The 24,954-nt window shown below is 40.1% G+C and overlaps 4 protein-coding genes across 7 annotated transcripts; 1 reads left to right on the top strand and 3 right to left on the bottom strand.

Moving 5' to 3' along the window:
* Positions 1 to 3,201: 3,201 nt before the first annotated feature.
* On the bottom strand, positions 3,202 to 8,672 carry cmtm7 (CKLF-like MARVEL transmembrane domain containing 7). Of its 2 annotated transcripts, none has more exons than XM_053674837.1 (5): positions 8,387 to 8,672; positions 6,536 to 6,716; positions 6,328 to 6,423; positions 4,772 to 4,853; positions 3,202 to 4,100 (listed from the first exon to the last, which is right to left on the bottom strand). In XM_053674837.1, exons 1-5 carry the CDS (start codon positions 8,510 to 8,512, stop codon positions 3,818 to 3,820), a joined length of 768 nt encoding a protein of 255 aa, XP_053530812.1. In that variant the 5' UTR covers positions 8,513 to 8,672; the 3' UTR covers positions 3,202 to 3,817. The 2 variants fall into 2 exon arrangements, with proteins under 2 accessions (XP_053530812.1, XP_017308109.1); XM_017452620.3 differs by having other exon boundaries at positions 3,601 to 4,100; positions 6,328 to 6,426; positions 6,540 to 6,716; positions 8,387 to 8,670.
* Positions 8,673 to 11,094: 2,422 nt separating this feature from the next.
* Positions 11,095 to 14,252, top strand: si:dkey-11p23.7 (V-set and Ig domain-containing protein). Its single transcript, XM_017452727.3, has 3 exons — positions 11,095 to 11,615; positions 12,156 to 12,545; positions 12,927 to 14,252. Exons 1-3 carry the CDS (start codon positions 11,567 to 11,569, stop codon positions 13,370 to 13,372), a joined length of 885 nt encoding a protein of 294 aa, XP_017308216.1. The 5' UTR covers positions 11,095 to 11,566; the 3' UTR covers positions 13,373 to 14,252.
* A 252-nt stretch (positions 14,253 to 14,504) lies between these two features.
* LOC108256289 (uncharacterized) lies at positions 14,505 to 22,748 on the bottom strand. 3 transcript variants are annotated; one of them, XM_017452958.3, is made up of 5 exons: positions 21,335 to 22,748; positions 20,896 to 20,945; positions 17,379 to 17,491; positions 15,976 to 17,217; positions 14,505 to 15,866 (listed from the first exon to the last, which is right to left on the bottom strand). In XM_017452958.3, exons 3-5 carry the CDS (start codon positions 17,416 to 17,418, stop codon positions 15,460 to 15,462), a joined length of 1,689 nt encoding a protein of 562 aa, XP_017308447.1. In that variant the 5' UTR covers positions 17,419 to 17,491; positions 20,896 to 20,945; positions 21,335 to 22,748; the 3' UTR covers positions 14,505 to 15,459. The 3 variants fall into 3 exon arrangements, with proteins under 3 accessions (XP_017308447.1, XP_017308448.1, XP_017308446.1); XM_017452959.3 differs by lacking the exon at positions 20,896 to 20,945 and having other exon boundaries at positions 15,976 to 17,214; XM_017452957.3 differs by lacking the exon at positions 20,896 to 20,945.
* A 119-nt stretch (positions 22,749 to 22,867) lies between these two features.
* Positions 22,868 to 24,778, bottom strand: rpp25l (ribonuclease P/MRP 25 subunit-like). Its single transcript, XM_047150102.2, has 2 exons — positions 24,465 to 24,778; positions 22,868 to 24,270 (listed from the first exon to the last, which is right to left on the bottom strand). Exon 2 carries the CDS (start codon positions 24,263 to 24,265, stop codon positions 23,597 to 23,599), a length of 669 nt encoding a protein of 222 aa, XP_047006058.1. The 5' UTR covers positions 24,266 to 24,270; positions 24,465 to 24,778; the 3' UTR covers positions 22,868 to 23,596.
* Between the last annotated feature and the right edge of the window lie 176 nt (positions 24,779 to 24,954).

Raw genomic sequence — 24,954 nt, forward strand, 5'->3', positions numbered from 1 at the left:
TCCTCAAACCTAAACCAGAGAAAACAATCTGCTTTTGTGTATTTCATCCCACATATTTTTTTATTATTATTTTGTGTAAATTTTGTATAATTTCTTACTGTAGACCCCAGTTTTAACTTCCAGACACACAGGAGTCAGAGGCATGAGGTCACACATTTGTTTATTATTCTAATGACCTTGAACTGCGCTGTCACCGTTAACAGTGAAGGTCACATTTAAATTTAACTCCATTACTTAGAAAGCGGAATGTCAGACACTGTGAGGAAATGTCCCAAGAGGAAGTGTGTATACACACTCAGTCCGTGTGATGGATATTAAAACCGAAAGTGAAATAATAACAATGTCATAAGTGACATGAAAAAAACACACGTACAGTAATCACTCAGTATAAACACTTATTTTAAGGCTTTTTAAGCCTTCATTGTATAATTAAAAGGTTCTTCACTTCCAAAAGAGTTTTCTAGAAACCTCTCTGATCAGGAAACACACAGAACCTTCTACGCAGAACCTTTAAGGGTTCATCAGAGAGACTGAACATTTCTAAGAGTGTATAATTTAATATAGCAAACTTTATGACAAAATAACACAGGATATATAAATATATGTAAAACACAAACTTATTCAGTACATCACATGAAGTTACAATAATGTGTAAATGTATTCATTAGGCAATCCATCAATTATCATTATCAGGCTATTTATTTAGGAAAAAACTTCATTTTTCCATAAATATACAAATACTATATATGAGAAGAATAAAACAAATACAGTAAAAGTATTGTGCATACATAGAATAATAATAATAATTATTATTATTATTATTATTATTATTATTATTATGTGTATTTGTGTAACTTTGCTTACAATTCACCATTAAAGAATTTAGTAGTACCAAACTGCTACAGGGATTTTTTTTATATTATTTTGTTAGTTAGTTAGTATTCATTGGAAGGTATGTGGAAGATTTTCTTGGTACAGCACTGCCCCCTACTGGCCAATACTACGAAGTGCAACTGGACATCATCTCTATCTCAAAACTAAATAAAACTGCCTCCACACATCTTCTAGTTCTGTTTTAGCTCAAAATAAATCATCCATCTAGTACAATAAATTGTGTAAGGTCCAAGAAACGACTAAAATTGCATATCTCTACGTCTTTATCCTCATTAATACATACGCCTAAATATGCAAATTAGACACGCCCCCTCGTTCTCCTGTCATACGCTAAATTCTACTAATATTAGCTAAAGTGAGCTAGCTGCTAGTAAACTAGCTCACATTAGTCACAAGCGGACATGAGTGAGATTTCACTTCCAGAGTGTCGTCTTTTTTCTCCCTGATTTATTTAGCAACAACCAAACCTGTCGAAATATAGTGTTACCATAGCAACACCGCTAGCATTAGCTGTTCGGTAGCTAGCTTAGCATCGATGAATTCGGCCTTTAGATGTCGACATTAAGATGGCTCGACTCGAACAGTCATTTCATTTCTGTGTTAACTTGAAGATTTTAGTTGTATGAGGGGCGACAGCATCCACACGTCCCAGATCACCACAACACTCTATGTCTGTGAGCCTCTAGATCCGATTCTTTCGAACTACCAGTTTAATGAATGGAATACGCACATTTTTTATTCATTTGATTCAGCACCCAAAACGCCTTTCAGACACACTCCTACTTTCACAGAGTCAAAATTTCACTGAAAAACACCACACACACACACAGAGAGAGAGAGAATACACGACATGTAGCGAAAACAGAGAACTCCTGATTCTTTCAAGCGTGCGAATCAATTCACCCCAGAGTCAGGCAAAAGAATCAAATCATCTGATTATCATGCATCAGTGTAACGTCTGATGTACCTCAGATGTTGGAAAGATTAGACCTCAAATGTGCAGAATCAGACAGCATGAAGATCACACAGAATGTGCCATGATAATCCTTGTAGATTGTAGTTTACATTTGTGCAAGGTTTTAGTGTTCGATTCATTCATGTTCGTGAGTCAATTTGCTCGATTCACATAAAACGAATCTGGACGTCTCTGGCAAAGCATCATGCCTATGTGTTGTATATACTGAGGAGGCACATGGCCTCATGAAACAAAACACAGGAGCTTGAGAGCTTGAGTCGTTTAGCATTTAATCCTCCATTAGCTATGAGAAAGACAGATTCTTTCCACTTGAGGTCAAACAGAAGTTCAGCCTAAACAGCTCACATTTATCTGTCACCTCCTGTTCCTCCTCTGTTCACACTTTCCCAACACATCAGTGTTCACTCATCTACTGTAAAGGCTGGTGTGCGTCAATGCAAATATGAGGGGTGGCTTTTTTTGTTCTTGGCTAAACAAAGTTCAACAATAAAAAAGTAGGCTTTATAAATAGTGTAGTTCTACATCTTTCACCTCAGGACAATTTGCTCAATGTTCAATTCTGAATACCTGAATACAAGTGATTCAAAAATGAAACAGAGGTCTTATTCATGAATCTGGGCAGAGGAGAGTCTTGTGAGGAATATTTCCAGCAGAAAAACAGTAACATGACTGAACTTTAGTGAGGATTTATTAGTAGGTTATTTTGGCGCTGTACAGCTTTAACAGAATCACCATCTGCAGTTTCCTTCCTTCTGCTTCGTTCTTTCCATGGATTTTTCCTGCCAGTGTGGCGTCCCACCCCGTCACAACCCGCCAGACCGAAACCCACGCAGGCGTTTAACTTTCAAACAGAACCTAATGCAGACTGCTGTGTTTACTCTCGGAGTGACGCAGAGGCATTAAGCTATAGATTCACATATACATTACACCACATTTGGTTTTTGATTGAACTGACGTTTTACGTTTATATATTGAAAGCATTTTTTTAAAAAGTATGTCACAGTATTTAAAATATAAATGATAATTTATCATGATATCAAAAACATCAAACACAGTGTAAAACATAATTATAATAATAGGGATAAGGAACATTTTGGGGGGAAATGAATTTGAGTGTGCAGTCCAAGTGCAAGTGTAAAGATCACCACTACAATGGGTTTTCCTTTTAAAAAATTCTGAGATAGTAAAAATGCACAAGTGTTATTGCATCATAAAATATAAAAGCCAATCAGGGTTCAGTATGCAAATGCCGGCCATGTAACACAGAAAAGGGCTTACATTCAGTTTTTTTTTTTTTTAATGGGTTCAAAACACCAGAAAACACCACACACTTTGGATAGTTGTATATTTATTATTTTTTTTGCATTTTTGCCACTAGCAAACACAGTAAAACGTGGGATTTGTTTTTTTTCCTGTTTGTTTGTTTTTGTTGTTTTTTTAAAGAGAGCGCGCGAGAAAGCACTTTACACAGTGATTTAAGTGTACAAAAAGGAAATATTGACCTTTGAAAAGTTGATAATAACTCTATGAATCACTCCAAATCCAGCACTGTACTCCAGACGTCTAAATTTAAGCAAAACTATCTTTAAAAAAATAATAAACAAAACACTTTTTGGTATAAATGGAATAATAATAATAATAATAAAGATTAACTGTATATTTAAACCTACCTCAAAGCTGCAGTGAATAAGACTGAAATAAGAAAAATCTCGTGTATAAAATACTGAATCTGAACTTTAAATTCTTTAATGAGGAATTTTAATACTGCAATAGTGAATATAATAAAATCAACATTCAGTAACATGTCGGTTCAAACCTGCTGAGTCAATCCTGACGCTTCGCCTTCTCTGTTTCACACTGGGACCTTGTTCTTACCTTCACACGAGCAAGCGACAGGCAGTCTTTATGTTTCTATGTATATGCACGATAGTGAATGTCTCGTGATGTTTAAGCAACATTTTGTTGCTGGACAAGCCGCCACCCCCTAAAAAAAAAAAAAAAAAACAACAAACGACAATAGCAGCGTTCACCACACATCCAAAACAGACCAACTCTGAATGACATCTGCTCGTGTGAATCTAGGGTTAAGGAGAATGTTTCCAAATCGTATAAGCTGCAGCGATCCGGACGGGGCTGAACTCTCAGCACATCGGAGGCACTCGAGATACAGTAGCTGATCAAATTTATTCCTTCTTGTGTCTTTGGATCGGGTCCCGTTACACAGCAATACCTGCAGAATGAAAATGAAAAACTAATGAAAAAAAAACATTTTTATTCAAAAAAAAAATCCTCACTGTGGAATTGAAATGACTTTTCAGACCATAAGATATACTCTCCCGAATTTCTGTCTGCATAGAGAACAAATGTATAGCCTATATATATATATATATATTTGCTTTTCCAGTAAAAGAAACAATCAGCAAGCAAACACGAATACAATCCATCCTCTGGAAAAAATAAACTGAATGTACTGAGGGGGGATGATCTGAATGTACTGAGAGCAGGAATTTCAGTTTGGACATCCAAACTGAGCCAAAAAGTAACTCTCCACATAACGAATACAAATAGAGACGTCCAAAGTGAATTAAAAAAACACTTCAAATAACACCACAAAATTTGCCAGTGGTAGTTTTTATTTCGCCTCTAGAGGACGCTCTCGTACCGTATATTGACAGCGGACCCTTCTCAGCCCCGATTCTGTGAATACTTGGCAAAACCGTTCGATCAGTCGGTCGAGCTCTAGTCGACTCCAGTTTAGTAAAACTGAACTGATTATGTTAGCGCAAAAATAACTGATATCACTGTAGAAATCCCAGCACATGCCAGTGAGCAACAGTCTGGAGAAATGAATGTGGGGGGGGGGGGGGGGGGGGGGGGGGGGTAAAAGAGAAGGAGACTCACTGGTTTGCCGAGAGCCGCACGTGACTTTGTACGATGTCCATAAACTGATCGCAAGAAGAAAAGTTGCAATAAAGCCGAAAATCTGAAGAAAGAGAAGAAGAAGAAACGCATAAGATTAGCAAAACAATTTAGACATGCATGTGATTGTCAACTGCGGTACAAGAAAAACTTTTATTAGCACCCAGATTTAACCTTTCACCCCTCACTGTGCACGCCTGCAGGACTCATTTAGCGTGTCTCCAGAATGCTCTGGAGCGTAGACGAGAGGAAACCCGGAGATTTGTTTTATTCCGCTACACCCAGTTCCTCTGCTTTAAATGTACAGACAGAAAAACTGTACCATTGTTTACTGTGAAACTGAAACTGGATTAAAACACTCGCCATCTATTACTGTACTTTTTTTTAAACGTGTATTATTCTGAAGAATGCTCGTTTCCACGACGCTCAGCGTTAACAGCAGACGCCGTTGCATACGGAGCTGACTCACACGTGCAGGGTTTTCCCTGTGGGACGGTGGTGCTATCAGGGTTCCGGAGGTGGCGTGCGTGAAACGTCGTTCAACCGTTATCCTTACCGTGTTTGTGCAAGAAAGCTGCACGAAGGAGACGGACACAGAATTTCATTTTATTTCAACCCTCTTTTGAACACTCCCAGCTTTGGTGTCCCTGTCACACCTTCTACTGAATCTTTTTAATCCAACGTCCTCAGCTTCACAAGGCTGCGTTCGCACGTGACGTTTCACATCATAATCCTATGGAGCAGACCGTGCGACAGGTGAAAGACGTGACGTGTGAACACGGCCTCGCTTTGGTACTAATTGCTTGGTAAATAAACGAGGCCCGCTGTGATTCGACTGGAATACGTCATGTGTCATGTTATAATGAGTTTTGCACGTTCACATATTTTCCCCTTAATTTGTATTTTTACCTGTAGAACAGCATGAGAAATAAAAGTGGACTGATGTTTATATTGATATATATGCAAATTAATAATCTTATATGAAGTGTTTTACATAAACAGACACTGTTTAAGGCCTCATTTCCCCCCAAATCTCTTTTTTTTCTATGTAAATGTAATAAAGTTACTGATGGGTTACGAAAGGGCGGGGCACAGGATTTCCGTTGTAACAATGTGAGTGTGTGTGTGTGTGTGTGTGTGTGTGTGTGTGTGTTTCCTTCTTCTCTCACCACAACTCTAGTTTTAACCAAAAATTATTTCTATTTCCTCTTCCTGTTTCTCTTCTCAGAGCTTCATGTGGAGACCGTAATTTTATTTCTGATATCTGAGCGCTGAGATGTTGATCGCTTTGAGATCTTGTCTCAGATTTAAACTGCAAGAAAAATAATAATAATAATCATCATTTTTAAAACCTCCAGTCTTAATTTAGAAAGCCAGAAAAGTTTTTTGTTTTTTTTTTGACAATTTCTTTTTCTTTCTTCAAAATATGCCACAGGTAGGATTTATTAAACTGATTAAATTGATGGCAGCACGGTGATGTGACATGCAACGTTTTCCTTCCTTTATTCATCACACAGATCTAATGAAAGATTACTCACAGATCCAGCCAGGAGAGCAGAGAAGTTGTAGCTCTTCACTGCTCCTATGATGGAGGCGATGCAGATCAGGATGGTGCCCAAGGCGTAGTGAAAAAACTCCTGCGGTGTATAAAAAAAATAATAAAAATAAAAAAAAGCCACCGTGCGGTCAGACCCGCGTCTCTGAAACCTGCCGTGTGCGGCTAACCGGAATAACGCGAACGTCCACTCACCGTCAGCGTCCAGTTAATGCAGGCGAGTTTGGCCTGCAGCCTGAACACGTACATGAGGAAGAAGATGAGGAAGGCGAAGAAGAACCACAACGTGACCACCTCGAAGTAGCGATACCCGTCGTAATGCGTCCATGTGGGGGCGCAGTGGATACACAGGAAGGCGATCAATAGGGTCACCTGTTCACACACACACACACACACACACACACACACACACACGGTATATAATCTGATTCATCTGGAATGCATTAACACCTGCGTGTAGTTTTTCATATTTAATACCAAGAAGTTATTATGCCTACGGTTTTATTTCTAATAAATAGTTCACATATAAACAAAAGCTCACAGCCTTGTTCAAGTCGTGTCTCAGTATAAGATCAATAACCAAAATGTACCATTTTTGGACAAGCAACAATAAACGAGGATGAAATCTGATCTCTGCCTTTCATAAATCATTTCATTTTAATAAAATGTCAACGTTACGTGAGTAAGGTTAAATTCACACTCGTTGCATTTACTCAACTTCCCAGCTCGAGCTAACTTCCTGCTCATGTCATCAGACTGCCGTTATACCGTTGTTGCTATGGTTACCTCTTACTTGTTTACTAGAGGTGTTAAGTTTATAAAATGTTTCCGGTATGAAATTTTCACGGTTTCGTGATGTTTCTCTTGCGGAGAAAATTCAACGAACATTTGCAGATCGTTGTTTATATCTTCTTCTCTTTTTTTTTTTTTTTTTAATAAAACAGAAAAGATTCCCTTCTTTCTGTGAAAGATTTTTTTGAGAAGGTTTGTCACATGGTGGTTTTGAGCAGAAAGAAACAGCAACTCACGGAGCACTTTATTAGGAACACTATACTAAGACTGGGTAGGGCTTCCCTTCGCGGTCCAAACAGCCTCAACTCTTCATGGCATGGATTCCATGAGATTTTGGAAACGTTCCTTTGAGATTATGCTCCATGTTGATCATGCAGTTCCTGTAGATTCTTTCAGGTGCACTTTCATGCTGTGAAGCTCCCATTCCTAAAGGTGATCTACTTTTGCTTTGTGGCATGGTGCGTTATCTATTAATGGCAGAAAGTAGCTGTTAGAAGATGGTAAATTGTGGCTTTGAAGAGATGCACACGGTCAGCAACAATACTCAAATACGCTGTGGCATTCAAGCCACGACCTGTCGATATTAATAGGCCGAAAATGCGTAAAAAAAACATTCCCCACAACATCGCACCACCTCCACCAGCCTGGACGGTCGACACACGGCAGGTTAGGTCCACGGATTCATCCTGTTGGCGCCAAATTCTGACCGTACCATCTGTCTGCCTCGGCAGAAATCGAGATTCGTCCTAGCTACGAGCCTCAGCTACCTGTTCTTGTTCATGTTGTTCTGCTGTTGTAGCTCATCCGCCTCCAGGTTCGACATGTTCCGAGACGTGGTCAGCAGACCGTGTTCTTCAGTAACGTGTTTCAACACAGGCAAAGGGTTTTCAGTGTAGTACTCTAATGTATTGGAGGTGCTGTAGTAGGATTTAGATCCATGGGCCAGAAAAAATGCAAACCGAAGCTTTATTTTTATTTTTTTAAGTGAAATCTGCTTGATATCAGTTTTGTACATCAACATTTTTCTAAGCTATCTTTACAGTCATGTGAGTACTCCCAGTCTAGAAACGGTTTAAAAACATTACGGACCGCTGCTTTAATACTGGGTCATGTCTGGCACACGACTGAGAAGTTCGTGGCTGCAGAACTAATACGGCATGTGCACAGTAAGGTGGAATGTACACACTTTAAAAGACATCTTTATGCAATAAAAGCTCATGATAAGTACAGTAATGACGTCATTTCCTTACCAATTGGGCCAATTTTATTAATCCGGGAAAAGAGCGACAATAACCGAGGTTTAAAATTCCTCCATCCGACGAACTCGCAGTCGCAGTCGCAGTCGTGGATGTGGTCGTAACAACCGTGTGCGACATTTTCTTTCTTAAAATAAAGAAATGTTAAGGGTCTTCTATGGGTTACAGTATAAGAGTGTGTGTAAAAGTGTAAGTGTGTAAATGAATATGTTCCGCTCTTAACCAGAGTCCGGCTGTAAACTTTTTTGGGGCGTGACGCCGGCTAAAGTCTAAACCACATCATACCAACTACAGGTCCAACCAGTTTACACTCGGAATACAACTAAACGCTTCCATTACCCTACATAGTGCACTACATTTTCCAAGCGTAGGCGTTTGGGACACAGCCATAAGGATGAGGGCGGGGTTTAAAACACATAGCAAACACTGGAAGCGCTCAGTCAGGGCGACGTCCAAAGAAACGCTATGAGTTTGTTACAGTAGGCGGTTTAGAGCTGCGTTAAGACTTGAAAACACGTCCTTTTTGAAAATTAAATCAGTCCCGGTGCTCACTCAAGCAGAATTTCACACCTGTATGAACAAAAATTGAATAACGCTTGCTTATTTTATAGCTAAAGGCTAGTCCACTTTTTTCCCCTTCAGTTTTACTCCTGCGCATGCGCAGTTGGCTCTCAACAGTCCTTAGATGCTAATGTTAAACCTGAGGCGAAATAAGGGCAAAGTGTCTTCAATTGACTTATTCAACGATATTTTGTTTGATAATTATTCTTAATACTCTTTAGAAAGAACTGGGGGGGGGGGGGGGGGGGGTAATTTAAGCGACACAGGTAGATTAAACGCTACTCATTTCCAGACTTGAAAATTATGAATATTCATAAAATGGTTTGGAAACAAGTTCCCGGAGTCTCCTGCATTGTAATAGCGGCTCCCTGACGACCGCAAATTATATACAATTTCCCGATTTTTTTTTTTAGAGAGAGAGAGAGAGAGAGAGAGAGACAGCGCGCGTCCTGATTGGTCACTCTTTGTGCTCACTAACCTATCAGATTTCTCGGTAGGCGGGCTTTACAGCGATTCATTCATCAGTTCGGTTTTGGTTATATTTAATAACAATCCATAATCAGATTAATAAATCTGCAGCTGTGAGTTTCATTGGTTTAACCCTTATAACAGAATTTCTGCACTTTTATACATTTATGAATACCAGGCTACATTTCTGAAGCACACGTTCACAACTGAAGTCTCTCTTTTTTACATTTACATTTACATTTATGCCCTTTGACTGACTCCTCTATCAGTAAATACATCCTGATACTGGTTCACTAGGTCACGGTCTACAAGTACTATCGAGTATTATGTTTTTTTCTCTGGATGTTAATAAGACAACAAAAATGGCAGCTCGTCATATTAAAGAGAACCCACAAAGAGGCGTAAACTCCTCTGTCCTGCAGATGCCGTAAAGTTACAGCTTTAACCGTAAAGTTACCGTAAAGTTACAGCTTTAGCTCTGACTGTTACAAAGCACTGACACTGGAGACTCCTTCCATAAAACTTCACCGTATCAACGATTAGTTTTACTTTGGTTTACTTTGGGTTCATTATTAGACTTTATAATAATAGATTATTGTTCTGCTGTTATAGAAAATTAATCAACAATTTCTGACCAATCAGAATCCAGAATTCAACGCACAAATTCAATTCACAAAATGACCGGAGTGCTCTAAACATGTAGTCACGCAACCATTTGTTGTGTTCAGTCACTCCGCAGTGTCAGTCATGGCCCTCATTAAACAGGACCTTAAATAACAACCGGAATTCCACTCAGAATAGGATCAGACAGCTGGAGCTCAGAGTTCCTTCAATAACTCTGTGACGACCACATGTCCCGCTATTAGAAATGTACATCTAGTGTACTACTGCAGTGAAATAGCTCTATATTGGATATATAGTGCACTACATAGACTCAAGTCAAGACACATACATAGCAATTATGTGAGACAAGTAGGATGATATACAGTACATAGAGTATAGAGGTTATAATTTCAATATTTTTAGTACACCAATAGTACAGGAATGGAGATCTGAATCCCAAATGGCTCCACTTACACACCTGATATGGCATGGAATCCATTCCTCCATGCCTCATGTAGTGCACAATATGTAGGCATCAGGAAGCCATTTGGGATTATACATAATAATACACATAAAAAGCATTTGTTTGGGGGGGGGGGGGGGGGGGGTTAAGTAAAACTATACAATGTCCCTGTATGTTTGAGCTTAGAGCTCATTGCATGTGTTCTTTTATTGTTGTGCTTATATAATCAATGAAGCGTACAAAAAAAAACATTTTGGAAGGAACAGTAGTTTCTAAAATTATAAAACAAATTACTGGAGGATTTTTAGATTTAGAGAAAATTTCATGGACACTTCCATATTTTTAATGTGTCATATTAACATATTATATTAATACTTATATAATATTTATATTTAAGTACTGTAAAAGTCCTATATTTTATGTACTTTTTTTGCATTAATGTAGGAGTGATGATTGCATTTTCCATTTTTCTTATAGATAAATACATTTTAAAAAGTAACATTGAAAGGAACAGAATCATTTCCTTCCTGTGTTTGTTGTCATGGTGATTGTGTAGGTGCTGGTGGAGAGCAGTGAGTGTGTTTGCTATAAACAGGAAGAAACAAATTTGTTCTCGAGAAAACAGAAGGAAGCTTAGGTTTTGTGATGAAGTGGAGTCAGTTTTACCACCTTGAAGTTGTTATTTTCCTGTAACAGCATGTCCCTAGGGGTTTTAAACCAAAAAAACTTGCCACAGATTCTTGATATATATATATATTTTTTTTTTTAAACATTTTAAAGACGTCATACTTTTTATCCATTTGTAGTTACATTTAATGATGTGGAACGTCCGTGAAACAAGTTATTTCCCGTGATCGTTATGAATATTAGCGAGTAGTGTTTCATGGACCTTCAGGACTGACATGAAAACCTTCCATGACACGAATAAGTTAATGTAAAATGGACGCACTTAGTGTTGGACAAAGCTCAGAGTGTACTCTTGATGTGTGTCGTGTGACTGTGAGTCAGAGATGTCGACTGTCTGTGTTTAAAGACTCAACACTTGTTTCCAGCCACCAGACGAACGGCTCGACTTGGCCATGGACATCCTGCGCTTCACCGTCACGCTGCTCATGATCAGCTTCTCGGGTAAGAACCATTTCTCAATCAGCTGTAGGACGCTGATCGTGTGGATCCATTTATTTGTTTGAACGAATAAATGTCAAGAAAATGAGCTGATCGAGTGATTCGAGTTATTCTTCTGTAATCTGCCGGAAAAAAAAAAAATACATTCTCTTTCTAATGTGAATTGGCCTAATGATTTCCATCAAACTCATTTAACCATAAAGGACTAATCCAGGTCCATGATGGAAAATTTGTAAGTTCTATCTAGAAATATATTCATGCTAGTTATATACAGTATCTGTGCTTTTTTTCCCATTACAGATCTGAATATCACAAAAGTCCATTAATTCCAATAAACCACAGCGTTTTAGAACACATTCACCATCAGGGATCGTTAAACTCCAGTATAACACATGTTAAAGCATTAGGATGTATCATTACAGACCATTACAAACCAGAACAGATCTTTACGAAGCATTACTAACATTACAAACCATTACCAACCAATACAAACTAACGCTGTGAGGTTCTTTTTTTGCAACTGTCCTTTTCCTTCATCGGTAGCTTTATCAGCCTACGATGAGACCTGGTCCATTCAGGTTTCCCCAGAGGTGCGAACCATCGAGGGTTACCCCGCAGTGCTGCCCTGCTCCTTCACACACCCTGCACACACCCTACACTCCTCCATGAACGTGGTGTGGCGTCTAGGCCACACCCGCACCAGCACCGTGCTCTTCCATTGCTCCAGCCTCAATGGCAGCCAGCAATGCGAGACCGGACCGGACCAGGACCAGCGGTACCGGCTGGAGGGAAACCACCGAGAGCATGACCTGACTCTGCGTATCAGCGGCACTGGCCTGCAGGACAACGGGCGCTACTACTGCAGCGTCGAGCTGCCCGACCAACCGCATGCCAACTACGAGAACAAAATGGGCACACGGCTCCGAGTGGAAGGTAACAAGAACTCATGAATAGAAATCTCTTAGAGGTTTATTCTTTATATAGGTGTGTTTATAGTTTATATAGGTTTGTTCATGAGTAGTATTAAAAATTAGCCAGTTGTTTAGAAAATCATTAGCTCTAGCTATGTTGAAGTTGAATCAAATGTAAAGTTCTGCTCCATGCTACGTTTTTATTGGCTAGCCAGATATCTATATAAACTAGATAATCTAGATACTTATTAAGCTAGCTAGCCGGAGTAAAGTTAAAGTTGGTGCTGAAGTCTCCAACCATGAATGATATAATAAAGCAGTGTATTATAATTCACGAAAAATCAAGAGAGCTTGAACTAGAGGCGTGTGTCAGTTGTGTGTTAAAGTATTTGTTTACATCCAGCTCCACCACGGATCTTAAGCTTGTCCATAGGGGGCAGCGTAGACACAAGTCTCAAAGCCCTGTGCCAGGTACAGGGGTCTCCGCTACCTGACGTCCAGTGGACGGGTTTAGATGAAGTTCTCGATGCAGATAACGAAGCCGCCCCGCTCCTACAGGAAGCTCCGGATCGCCACAGAACCACCAGCCAGCTCCTGGACATCCAGCCAGGGGGGCAGTACACCTGCACAGCATCCAATCCTCTTGGCAACGACCAGGCTACGGTCTACATTCTGCCCCCGAGTCCAGAAAAGTCCAAAACCAGCAGCAACAGTGGTGATGCTTTAACCGTACCGCTGCTGCTTGGGTTAGCATTAGCAGTTAAATTGCTTCTCTTCCTGGGAGGTCTGGGAGGTTTGTTCATTAAATGGAATGTTGGGTCCAAAAGTCTGAATCAATCGACCAAATGATGTCTCTCACTCTCAGTAAGCGTTTCTCCAAAACGTGTTGTAAATACAGCTTTAATGTTAAGTGGGAACCCATAAAACCGATCAGCACCTTGATTAAACCAAGCTCCGCCCCTCTAGGATTGATTGTCATGTGGTTGGCATGTTGTTTACAAATATTGACATGTTTTTGTATGGAAAGTAGCTATGTCATAATTATATAGAATTATGGTCTAAAAATAATTATACTTGTACTCTTACTTGCACTAATTACATTCCCATGAATAAACTCAAACCTTGTACTCCTAAAAGGTCATGACTACACTATGTACCGTGAATTTTTTATTTCGTTTTTGTTTTCCTGATCGACTCTCAAATCACATCAATAAAAAAAATTTCGCCCTGGACGTATGCTCGTCACGCCACAGCGTCATTTTAACACACTGTTCCTTCCTGTCCTGTCCTTCATTACAGGTGCATACTCTAGGGGGCGTGGTCTATAGTCTGTACCTGTGGAGGGAACTCAGTAACTTCCCTGAAACCCTCAGAAGCATCGATTCTCTGACACGTCCATTTACACGTCATCCAGACGTTTATTGTTCTGTGTTTTGAACTCGGTTCGTGTTTGGTTTCGACAGCAGACGACGGAAAAGGGCAAGCGCTTCCTCGAGTGTCTTTATAATAAAGAAACCGTACAAAACCTTCATTTTCCCACAAGATATCGCTAACACAACTTCACCGGCGTGTCCGTTCACATGCATGAGAGATATACAGTAGATATAACACCTGGAGTTATTTCTGCTGCTCATTTTGTACTTTCCAGATGTGTTCACACTGACTTCACAGATTCAGACTAAAATCCCAGCGACAGGCCGCTTATATTTACATTACACACCTCTACATCCAGACTGAATAAAGCTTATACTATTTTTCGTCTACTGTTTTGGTTTTTAAGTATATCTATATTTGATATCCGTGTCTGACATACGCTGTCCTCGTCATTCCTTTAAAAATAAACCCTGGACATTTTTCCTGTTTATTTCTTAAAGCATACGACGACGGTACTGCTTAAAAAAATACACACTTCCTCTTTAAAATGTGTGTGTGAGAATGTGATTGTTAAATTTTCATGAGCATGGTGTTTTATGTATGTGCGACAAATTACCCAGACATTATTTATTCTTATATTGTAGATTCATTCCCCTTTATTACAGCATACATATTCCTTAATATACAGTGAGGACAGACAAAGACTTTTTTATTCATTTTTTTTAAAATATAAACTATGGCTACAGTAAAAAGCCGGCTAGGACTAAAATGATCTGTAGTGTTAAACTATAAGTAGGTTGTATTTTAGATGCTAACGTGGAACTGCTTCACATCTACATGTGCATATAATAATGTATGTATAGGACATATGTTTACAGGATACAGGTAAAGCTAAGTTTCCATTAACGTATAATACACTTAGAATAATTGTAAGGAAAATTCCCTTAGTTGAGTAAATAATATGATTGCGATATTTATTTGCATGTCACAATTACAGAAAGAGATATTTAAAGCAGATAGTCGAATGCAACGCCATCTGATTTCATCCACTTTGCTCAGACAGAAATGTCTATTGGAAAGTCTGCAACGGTTTAATTCAACATTCGGATGAGAACATGGCTGACCATGCACGCACCGAATCTGTCTACGTTGGAAATGGCGAATGCTACGTGTTAGCATCAGCTGCTACTGTAGCTTTTAAGTTTCCAAACAGCAATCTTTAAATTTGTATTACAGCAGAAGTTAAAATAGCTCATTAGCACTGTTAGCATACATGATGCTTAGGATAAATGGCTCATAGCTCAAAGTTTGAAGCAGATGAAAGCAGATGTTGTTTGATTTGATTTGATTTGTTGTTGTTTGATAGGTTTGATTAACAGTTTGAGCCAATTATATCTTTCTATTATTAAAAAGGTAGGTTGCATTCAACAGTGATTAAGTAAACATGAAATGAAGAAGATAATTCAGCTGCCGTCGATGATTGGATGTTGGTTGACGGGCATGGTCTGTAGTTCTATAGACGAGCTGGTGGTTGGACCTGAGCTGGTGGTGGTGGTGCTCGACTAAATCAAATCGACGCTGTTGAAGATGACCGAATCTCGGACACACAGGGGTTGCATGGACTCACAGCAGCGTATGCTGCGCCATGTGAAATTCCCATTCGGTTCCATCCATATTCCGACACACAGGTTGCCCGTTGGTTGGCCGTTGTCCCAGTTGGCAAAGTCGAAATTGGCGCCATTTTGCCAGTTCCACTCAGAGGTGACAAGGTTGCGTCGGAGGCCAAGCCACGCAAAACCTTCCACGTTCATGTTGTTAAGTGCAGCTGCCATTTTGTTTTGTGTGTAGTTGATGTTGGGACTCACCAGCGCCAAGCCGTTACTGATGCACTGAACCCGAGCCTCCCTCCAACTCATTGTGACGTTACTAAGTTCAAATTCCATGGGAACCACAACACAACCGTTGGGGTCTGTGGAGCAAACAAACACAGATTAATTGCACAGTTATGACATCATCATGTAAGATACCATTGCCGTTGACAGTTTTTATAGTCTGCAGGACTTCAAGCAGGACTTTACCTGGCTCGTCGTTTACAGAAATCGCCGGCCCTCCATAAATCACCCCCGAAGGCGACGTCTCCAAGATGTACACCGCAATTGGCGAGGTAGGATGCCAAATAACGCATGACTTACAGTTCGGGGGCGTTAAAGCCCATGAGTACGATGTACCACTGACATCCTTCCAGGATAAACTACTGCCAGGAGAAGTGGTCGTAGGATTAGAGGTGATTTGGAGTTCTTCTTTTTTGGCCGTTTCAACTATGATTAAAACCTGTGATTGCGACTGCAAGGTGGTGTGTACCAAGTAGCAGCCAGAAAACATGTTTTTCGGTATGAGATCGATTATGAGGCCAGGATTGACTAAGCTGAGGAACGCTGGCTGCGTTGTTGTGAGGACTGGGCTTCCGGTTTCTGGGTAAAAAGGAAGCAGATCTGTGGAACCAGCTGCGACAGTCTTCTTCTCAGAGCCAGAGCTGAGGTCGACACTGTCGGCTGACGTTACGAACAGCTGGCTGAAGGTGAAGGGAAGTTGATCTTTCAAGGAAGGGAAGAAGAATTCAGTTCCCATCAAGTTGGTTGGTAGGAGTTGGTGTGCAACCATGTTACACCTGCAATTCTGGGTGTCGACACACGGACTGGTAATGATCACAGCCACTTTTGCAGAAGATGAGACTTTAGAATAGGAACAGTTGCTTGGCAGCAGGATCAGCTCAAATGGGTCTAGTTTGATATCACCATTTCCCGGAGTAGGTGATGTTTGGGTCACGGTGACGACGTTCGTAACATTTTCTGCGTTAATAATGATGAGGCTGAAACTGAATTGCGTCGGCTCAGTGGTCGAGCTGATGAATCGGGATTCGTTATATTTGTTCAGCTGGAGAGCGAGCGTGTTGTAATTAGGGGCAGGGACCAGATATTCCACTCCCAGACGATTTGTAGGTGGAACAGTGTTGATCTGTATGCTGTCTCTTCGACTGCTCATTGAAACCACAGTGATATTGTAGTTGCTGGTGATTCTGAGCGCGTTAAAGGAGAAGCCGATCTGATTCACCTCTAAGTTAGGAATATTCACAACGAACACCTTCGGGGTGCTCACGGACGATCTGTTAATAACTGTACCGTTGCTGATGATCTGAACATTAGTGTAAGGGACGAAGGTGGTGATTTTCAGACTGAGGACGAGATTTGCCGGAAAGTAGTAAGCAAGGTTCTCCGGAAACGCCGTGACAAAGTCCGTACCGTAGTCAACAGCGTGACCTGCTAAAATCAAACACACTCGGTTATTAGTGTACTCTGGAGATTCCCAACCTCTGAATTTCAGAATAAGAACGTGTTGTTGGAACTGGAACACGCAGAACTAGTGACGGAGAACCACATTACGCAATAGACAATCCTACTATAAAGTCAAAGTGGTGACCTACCGTGACATAATATTGACATAATAAGTATGATGGGAAACATGATTACACCGGAGAACCAGGCACTCCTAACGGGCCGGGTTCCTTAAACTCAGGACTCTGTGATATCTTCTGAGCTGTAGAACAAGACAGAAACACACACACACACACACACACACACACACACACACACACACACACATCTTTTATTTAACTGTTTAACTGACATTTCATTTTTTCACTGCATTTACTATTCAAAACGATTGCAGTACGCATCAGATTACCAAACTCTTAATAAATTAGAACCCTTAAGTGTTCTTTAGTTGTACCTCTGTGGGGAACCCTTGAAGGTTCCACGTAAAGGCCTACAGCAAAGTGTTTCTCTATCAGAAAGATAGCTAAGCTTCCTAAAAAGGCTCTACTTTAAAGTGTGGGTTCTAAATCTGGGTTCTGGTTGTTCTTCTGGAGGAAACCTTAAAGGTTCCACGTACTGTAGGATCCTACAACAAGGTTTTTCTCCAGCACAAAGGGTTTCATGTAGAACCTTCAGTTCTGTAGTTGTAATGGTCCCGGGGAGAACCGTATAACATAATGTTTCTCTATCAGAACAGGTTCCAAGTAGAACCCTTTTAAGATGCTAAGACTCTTTAACTGTATGAGGAACCAATGATAAGATCCCTCAAAGAGCGCTTGTTGCTTCCTAAAGGGGGTCTACGTTCTTACACTACTTAAAACCCTCAAGTGTTCTTCAGTTATCCCTCTGGGGGAACCAGTTATTTTCTTCTAAGTAGCTAGAACCTGTCTGGCGTTTAGCATTCAGCTATCTTGGTATTTGGTACACTCTTAAAATAAGGTTCTTGATGGGTTTGTTGAATGTTGTGTAAATAAAGTCAGCGTTGTCATGTTAATCACGGTCACAACACACAAAATAGCTAGTGGTCCTTGCTGGAAAAACACCCCCAAAACAATAGAAAGCATCACTGAAATTCTAATGGTTTCCACTACAAATACCATTACAAACCATCAGGTAACCATTAAAACCATTACCATTACTGGTTTTTAATGGTATCCAGTAGACATAACATTCGATCCAATAGAAGGCAACAAATTACTAGTAGAGACCCATAGGGACCATTACAGTTTCCATTAAAACTAATACAATTCCCATTATAACCATTAAAAGCATGACAAATTCTATGAGGTTTTCTACTGAGGTTTTTCAGTTGGGGTGAAGTCACGCGTCAGATTTGCGTGTCAGGGTTGGTTTTGTGTGCGTGTGTGAAGGAAATTTGTAAATGGCAGAGATAGTTTGCATTTTCTACACACATGATCTGCTGTGGTTTTCCACCTGGAATAAACGTCTCTGTGGTTTGGGCTTCGAGGATCAGTTTTCTTTACACTGGAATGTTACCTGAAACTTTTTCCCGCAAAACAAATAAATAAATAAAATCATAATGACCATGTAATATTTATCATGTAATGCGAGAATAAATTCACTTGAAATGTTTCAAATTAACTTAATTCATTTTATCTACATGTTGACATTAAGAACTTTAAAGTATTTATCGAGTAAATAAACGCTTTACTCTCGCTTTACTCTTTAACCGCTCGTAAAATTACAGCTGTCCATTATTACAGTTATCCCTATACAAGATGTTTTACTTTATACATAACTTCCACATTATCTACCTATCTGTTTATCTATCTATCTATCTATCTATCTATCTATCTATCTGTTTATCTATCTATCTATCTATCTGTTTATCTATCTATCTATCTATCTGTTTATCTATCTGTCTGTTTATCTATCTGTTTATCTATCTATCTGTTTATCTATCTGTCTGTTTATCTATCTGTTTATCTATCTATCTATCTGTTTATCTATCTATCTATCTGTTTATCTATCTGTTTATCTATCTATCTATCTGTTTATCTATCTGTCTGTTTATCTATCTGTTTATCTATCTATCTATCTGTTTATCTAAATGTTTATCTATCTATCTGTTTATCTATCTATCTGTTTATCTATCTGTCTGTTTATCTATCTGTTTATCTATCTATCTATCTGTTTATCTATCTGTCTGTTTATCTATCTGTTTATCTATCTATCTGTTTATCTATCTATCTATCTATCTATCTGTTTATCTAAATGTTTATCTATCTATCTGTTTATCTATCTATCTATCTATCTATCTATCTGTTTATCTAAATGTTTATCTATCTATCTGTTTATCTATCTATCTATCTATCTATCTGTTTATCTAAATGTTTATCTATCTATCTATCTGTTTATCTAAATGTTTATCTATCTATCTATCTGTTTATCTATCTATCTGTTTATCTAAATGTTTATCTATCTATCTGTTTATCTATCTATCTATCTATCTGTTTATCTATCTATCTGTTTATCTAAATGTTTATCTATCTATCTGTTTATCTATCTATCTATCTATCTATCTGTTTATCTAAATGTTTATCTATCTATCTATCTGTTTATCTATCTATCTATCTGTTTATCTAAATGTTTATCTATCTATCTATCTATCTATCTATCTATCTGTTTATCTATCTGTTTATCTATCTCTGTTTATCTATCTATCTATCTATCTATCTATCTATCTATCTCTCTATCCATCTGTTTATCTATCTGTTTATCTATCTATCTATCTATCTATCTATCTATCTGTTTATCTAAATGTTTATCTATCTATCTATCTGTTTATTTTTAATTATCCAAGAAAACAAATTGCTAAAAATAAAGAAATAAATAAATAAAAATGAATAAAGCATTAATCAGCCGTTATTACTGTACTGGAAGTTAACTGTATATGTTAAAAATGTTTTTACAATTATTAGTCACATTTGTTTTCCAAACGATATATAACTCGGGGGTCGGGGGTCGGGGGGTCGGGGGTTGGGGGGGGGGGGGGGGGGTGTTTCATTGTGGCTCATTTCTGAGAACAGGTTTGGAGTATCCGTGCGTATTTATCCTTTCTGTATGTAGAACAGAATAAACTCACATTCAAACCCAAGCGGTTTTTTTGTCATATCAGCCCCGGTGTCCGTTCTGAGTGGCAGTGGGTTATCTGTATCACAGATCATAACACACCCTCTTGCGGAGAATGTACAACCTTTAAGAAAACTCCTCTGAAATCTTCACCGTGGTGAGTTTACGTTAGCCGGCTCTGCCTGCCGTGTATTTGCATTGAACTCTGATCTGCGTAACAAAAGTGTGAACCTGACCTTCCTCAACACTGTACACAAATCAGCGTCTGTTTTATTACATATGTGTGTGTGTGTGTGTGTGTGTGTGTGTGTGTGTGTGTGTGTGTGTGTGTGTGTGTACTGAATCTCCTGGAATAATAATAATAATGATAATGATAATAATAATCATAAACACACCTACGTTATGAGCAAATAAAATAAATGCCTATAAGAAATGTACAGGATTGTTATACAGTATGAAAGGGAAAGAACTGCAAAACATGGAGGTGTAAGTGCTATTACACTTTTATTCATTTATTTGTTTTTATTTATTTACCTCTTCAGATGTTCTACAGAGTAACTGCTTGATGATTACAGTACACAGATCTGTGTGATGGTAACACACACACACACACACACACACACACACACACACACCACTATACTGTCGGATAAACCACAAAATGTACACTTGAAAGTGACTCTAACGTAATCTCTTTACATTTTCAACTGCACCGTAGCACAAACGTACGCCAGCCGTCTGAAAAGAATTCTCTTCAAAAACTCAACCAGACCTAATCACCTTGAGGGAAACCTATAACGTGTAATCAGCCTGCTAGAGTCGTTTTTAAGTGTATAATCTCTACATGACATGGTGTTAATCCTAACAACACACCAATGTGGTCAAATCGAACTGCACCTCAGGATCAAATCGAATTTACAAACACATTCACGGTTTAAATAAGAACAATCGTTAGAAGAAGGAAAGCGTTTACCTGCAACACACCCCGGACCTCCAGACCGACTGCGTAGATGGTGTGTGTGTGTGTGTGTGTGTGTGTGTGTGTTTGGGTGTGTGTGTGTCCATCCTCCAGCTCACGTACACAACTGGACACATTTGACTTTCAAACTTCAGAATTTTCACACCGTTTTTGCATAACACTCAGAGACAGGAGCACAAGGAGCACAAGAGGCGGTGTGCTTTCTCTACGGAATGATAAAACCCCTTTCATAATCCATCACACCACTTCAGAATATAATCCGGCTTCCGGTGTGTGCCCAAGTGAAAACATGCCCAGATTCTGATCTAAAGTATGAATCTTCGGGTCGAATCAGACGTCTGAGAGCGGAAAGGAATTCCTTCTGTTAAGGATTGAATTCAGTACTTCCTGCTGAATTCGTAATATTTCCCTTTGCTACATAAACCAAACGGTGTCTCGTCCTTTAATCAGCCCAGATTAGATTATGTTTTGTTTGAGAAATATTCAGCCATTTTGAAAGAGTCACAAGATTAAAACGTGCCAAAGCCAAAGCCCTACATTTCTCTACGCACACACAACCTTCATCGTTATTTATGTAGGGTTAGGTATTGCATTGTGAGTACACTTTGAATTGTATATGATTCATATTTGCAACAGTCTGTAATGAATTTGTTGAAATCAGTTGAATCAGTGAATCCTTTCTGGTCAGGACGAAGCTTTGCTCCTTTCTCATTAAGTGAATCGGTTGAATCAGTGAATCATTTCTGTCAGGCCCAAGACTCACTCCTCTCTCATTCGGTGAAACAGCTGAATCAGTTCACCGTTTCGTTTATCATCGTTTAGGAGTTTCACTCCTCTCTCGTTCACTCAATATGTTGAATCGGTGAATCATTTCAGGCATGACCAAGAATCATTCCTTTTTTTCTTTTAATTGAATCAGTTGAGTCAGTGAATCTCTTGATTCATGACCGAGAATCCTTCCATTTTCATTAAGTGAATCAGTTGAATCAGTGAATCCTTTTGGTCATGACTAGGGTTAGGTGTAAGGGTTAGCTAACCCTTGGGTTAACCCTAACCCTAAGGCTGCGCCCAGATATCCGTACTACCCTACTGTGCAGTCGAAAACGACTCGACTCGCCGAAAGCGCAATCGCACGCACGTAATAGTCGTGCGCTCTTTCGCAGTGGAGTCTGTTGCTAAATGAGAGCTTTTAGCTGTACTCGTGTTCCACGCACGTGACTCAAAGAAGGCATGGTGATGACGTCACATGACACGTCTCGACGCAAAACTGCGGTCATTCTGAAAAATCGCGCGCTCCTCGGAACATCGCAGTTTGCTCGATTAATTTCTGCGATCGTAAAACCCTGGAGGGACGGATCGGTCTTTTTATATTTAGGACGTTAAAGTCTTCCTTAAGAAGACTCCGTATTTCAAAATAAGTGGCTTTAAATGTCTTTCGCTTTACAAAGTGTAAACAGCTTAATGATGTATTTACATCAATGAAGGATTTTGGACGTGGATGACCGAGTGAAGCTCGAACCAAAGAAATTCTGCAACGAGCTTTTATTTCAGATAAAAATATGAATATTTTACAAACAGAGCAATTTATTTATGCCTTTAAGCTGAAACCAAGATGAAAGTAAACAAGACTCTGAGCTTTACTCTGATGTAATTCTGCTAAATCGTCACACTTTGAACACAGAAAGACTTCAATTATTAGTATTTTCTGTTCACATTGGTCTTTTTTTCCACATCTTATAGACTTCAAAACGCTCAAATTTAAGCTCATTATTCTTTGGGAAAGGAAGTACAACAAAGTTACTGTCATGTCACTTAAACACCCCGAAAACCAAACACACGGGAACGTTCTGTTCTTTTTAATGACTTAATAAAGAAAAACTTCATTAACTCTGAAATAATCCTTTTGTTCTCTTAAAAAATTTAAATAAAAAAAATTATACCCATTCCGGCCAAAACCTCTCTAGTGTCCTGATTTAAATACTCGATGGGGGCGGAGCTTAAAACCCGATCGTGACATCACCACTCGTAAATGTTATTTTCATCTCTTTAGCTCAGTGTGAGGCTCGTGATAATTCGACTCTGTGGAACAGATTACAGACGTGACTTGTCCAGCGTGAGCTCTCTGACGTTACGCAGCTCGCCAAATTCACAAACGAGCGTGATAATCAACTCTTATCATGGTGATGTTGTAAAACCTCGCCGGCCAAGCGTAACTTAAGCTCCGCCTGTTTTTGGTAAAACCGGGCGGCGGTAGCCTCAGTGCGCTCCTGATGCTTGTCCTGAAGTTTTCCGTTCGTCTCTGGGGCGCATCGTGTGTCTGCGCGGTCCTTTTCCTCTTCCCCCTCCTCCTCCTCTTCCTCCGCTCCTCCTCCTCTGATTCTCTCGATCCTCTTTAGCGGCGGCCTGCACCCACAGCGCGTCGAAGCTCCCGGGTGCCTGGTATCCGGCCGCGTTCGAGTCCAGCGGGTCTCTGGAGAGCAGAACCCAGATGGCGGGGACGTTCCGGGTCACGGTGATGCTCTCGAGGCCGGCGCTCGGCTCCAGCGGCTCCCACGTTTCCTGCAGCGAGCTGTAGAGCAGCCGCGTGACCTGATGCAGCCCCCCCGCGACCTGATGCAGCCCCCCCGCACGCCGCTTCATGATCTCCACGCACGTGATGGCCTTGGAGACGCTCGGGCCGACGCCCGTGAACACGATCTGGCGGCACAGCTGCGATTCGGCGCTCGGTTCCGCTTCCTCTTGACCTCCGCCACCCTCTGGCGGTTTCTCCGCTCGGCCCTCCATCCGGCTCTGAGCGAACCGCATCAGGTTGCGGATCTTGCTGCCGTCTCGAACCCGGACCACGGGAGTGCCATCATGGAGGAGGTCGGCAAACGGACAGAGACACGGCTGCTCAACCACGCCCGCTTTCCTGTAGTTCTCCATCTCACCTGCAAAACAAAAACAAAACAGTATTCAACACGAGCTACGCTTTATCCCTCCTCCTCCTCCTCATCATCATCTAAACATGCCGAGTCATACAGAATTCATTCAACAGCCCCTCAGTGACTGTTTATGTTTTATATATGTGTGTGTGTGTGTGTGTGTGTGTGTGTGTGTGTTAATCATGGAAATGAAATTGTACCTTTCACAGTAACGCACTGATCAACTTCGGCTAAGCTAGTTAGCACTACTGCTAATCAGCTCGGCTCAGGACTCATTGTGATCTACACTGCGCTCCCAGAACTCGCCTCCTTCACTGACACACCGCGTCACTCCGTCACCTTCTCCACACACGCGGTGTTAAACGTCTGCGTTTAATCTACAGCACACACCGCAGCTCATTTTAATGCGCAGTCATTAGCATAGCAAGGATAAGAGCATCAGTGTGGTACTCCTCAACACGAGCAGCGTTCACGCGCTCCTGCAGCTTGCGCTGTTCTACTTCCGGGTTATCCGTTTAACCCGTCATGACCCACAACTTTTTCTTTAATACTCTCACAATATTCTTGATGATTCCGTTAAGAATATACTTTTTGGGACTGATGTTTGCAGTAAGATATATACCAGGTGTATCTGAATAATTTAAGGATCTGCGTAGATCGCGCTATTTTAAGAACTTTTTAAAACTTTAT

Source organism: Ictalurus punctatus, chromosome 23, assembly GCF_001660625.3.
Source record: "Ictalurus punctatus breed USDA103 chromosome 23, Coco_2.0, whole genome shotgun sequence".
NCBI lineage: Eukaryota > Metazoa > Chordata > Actinopteri > Siluriformes > Ictaluridae > Ictalurus > Ictalurus punctatus.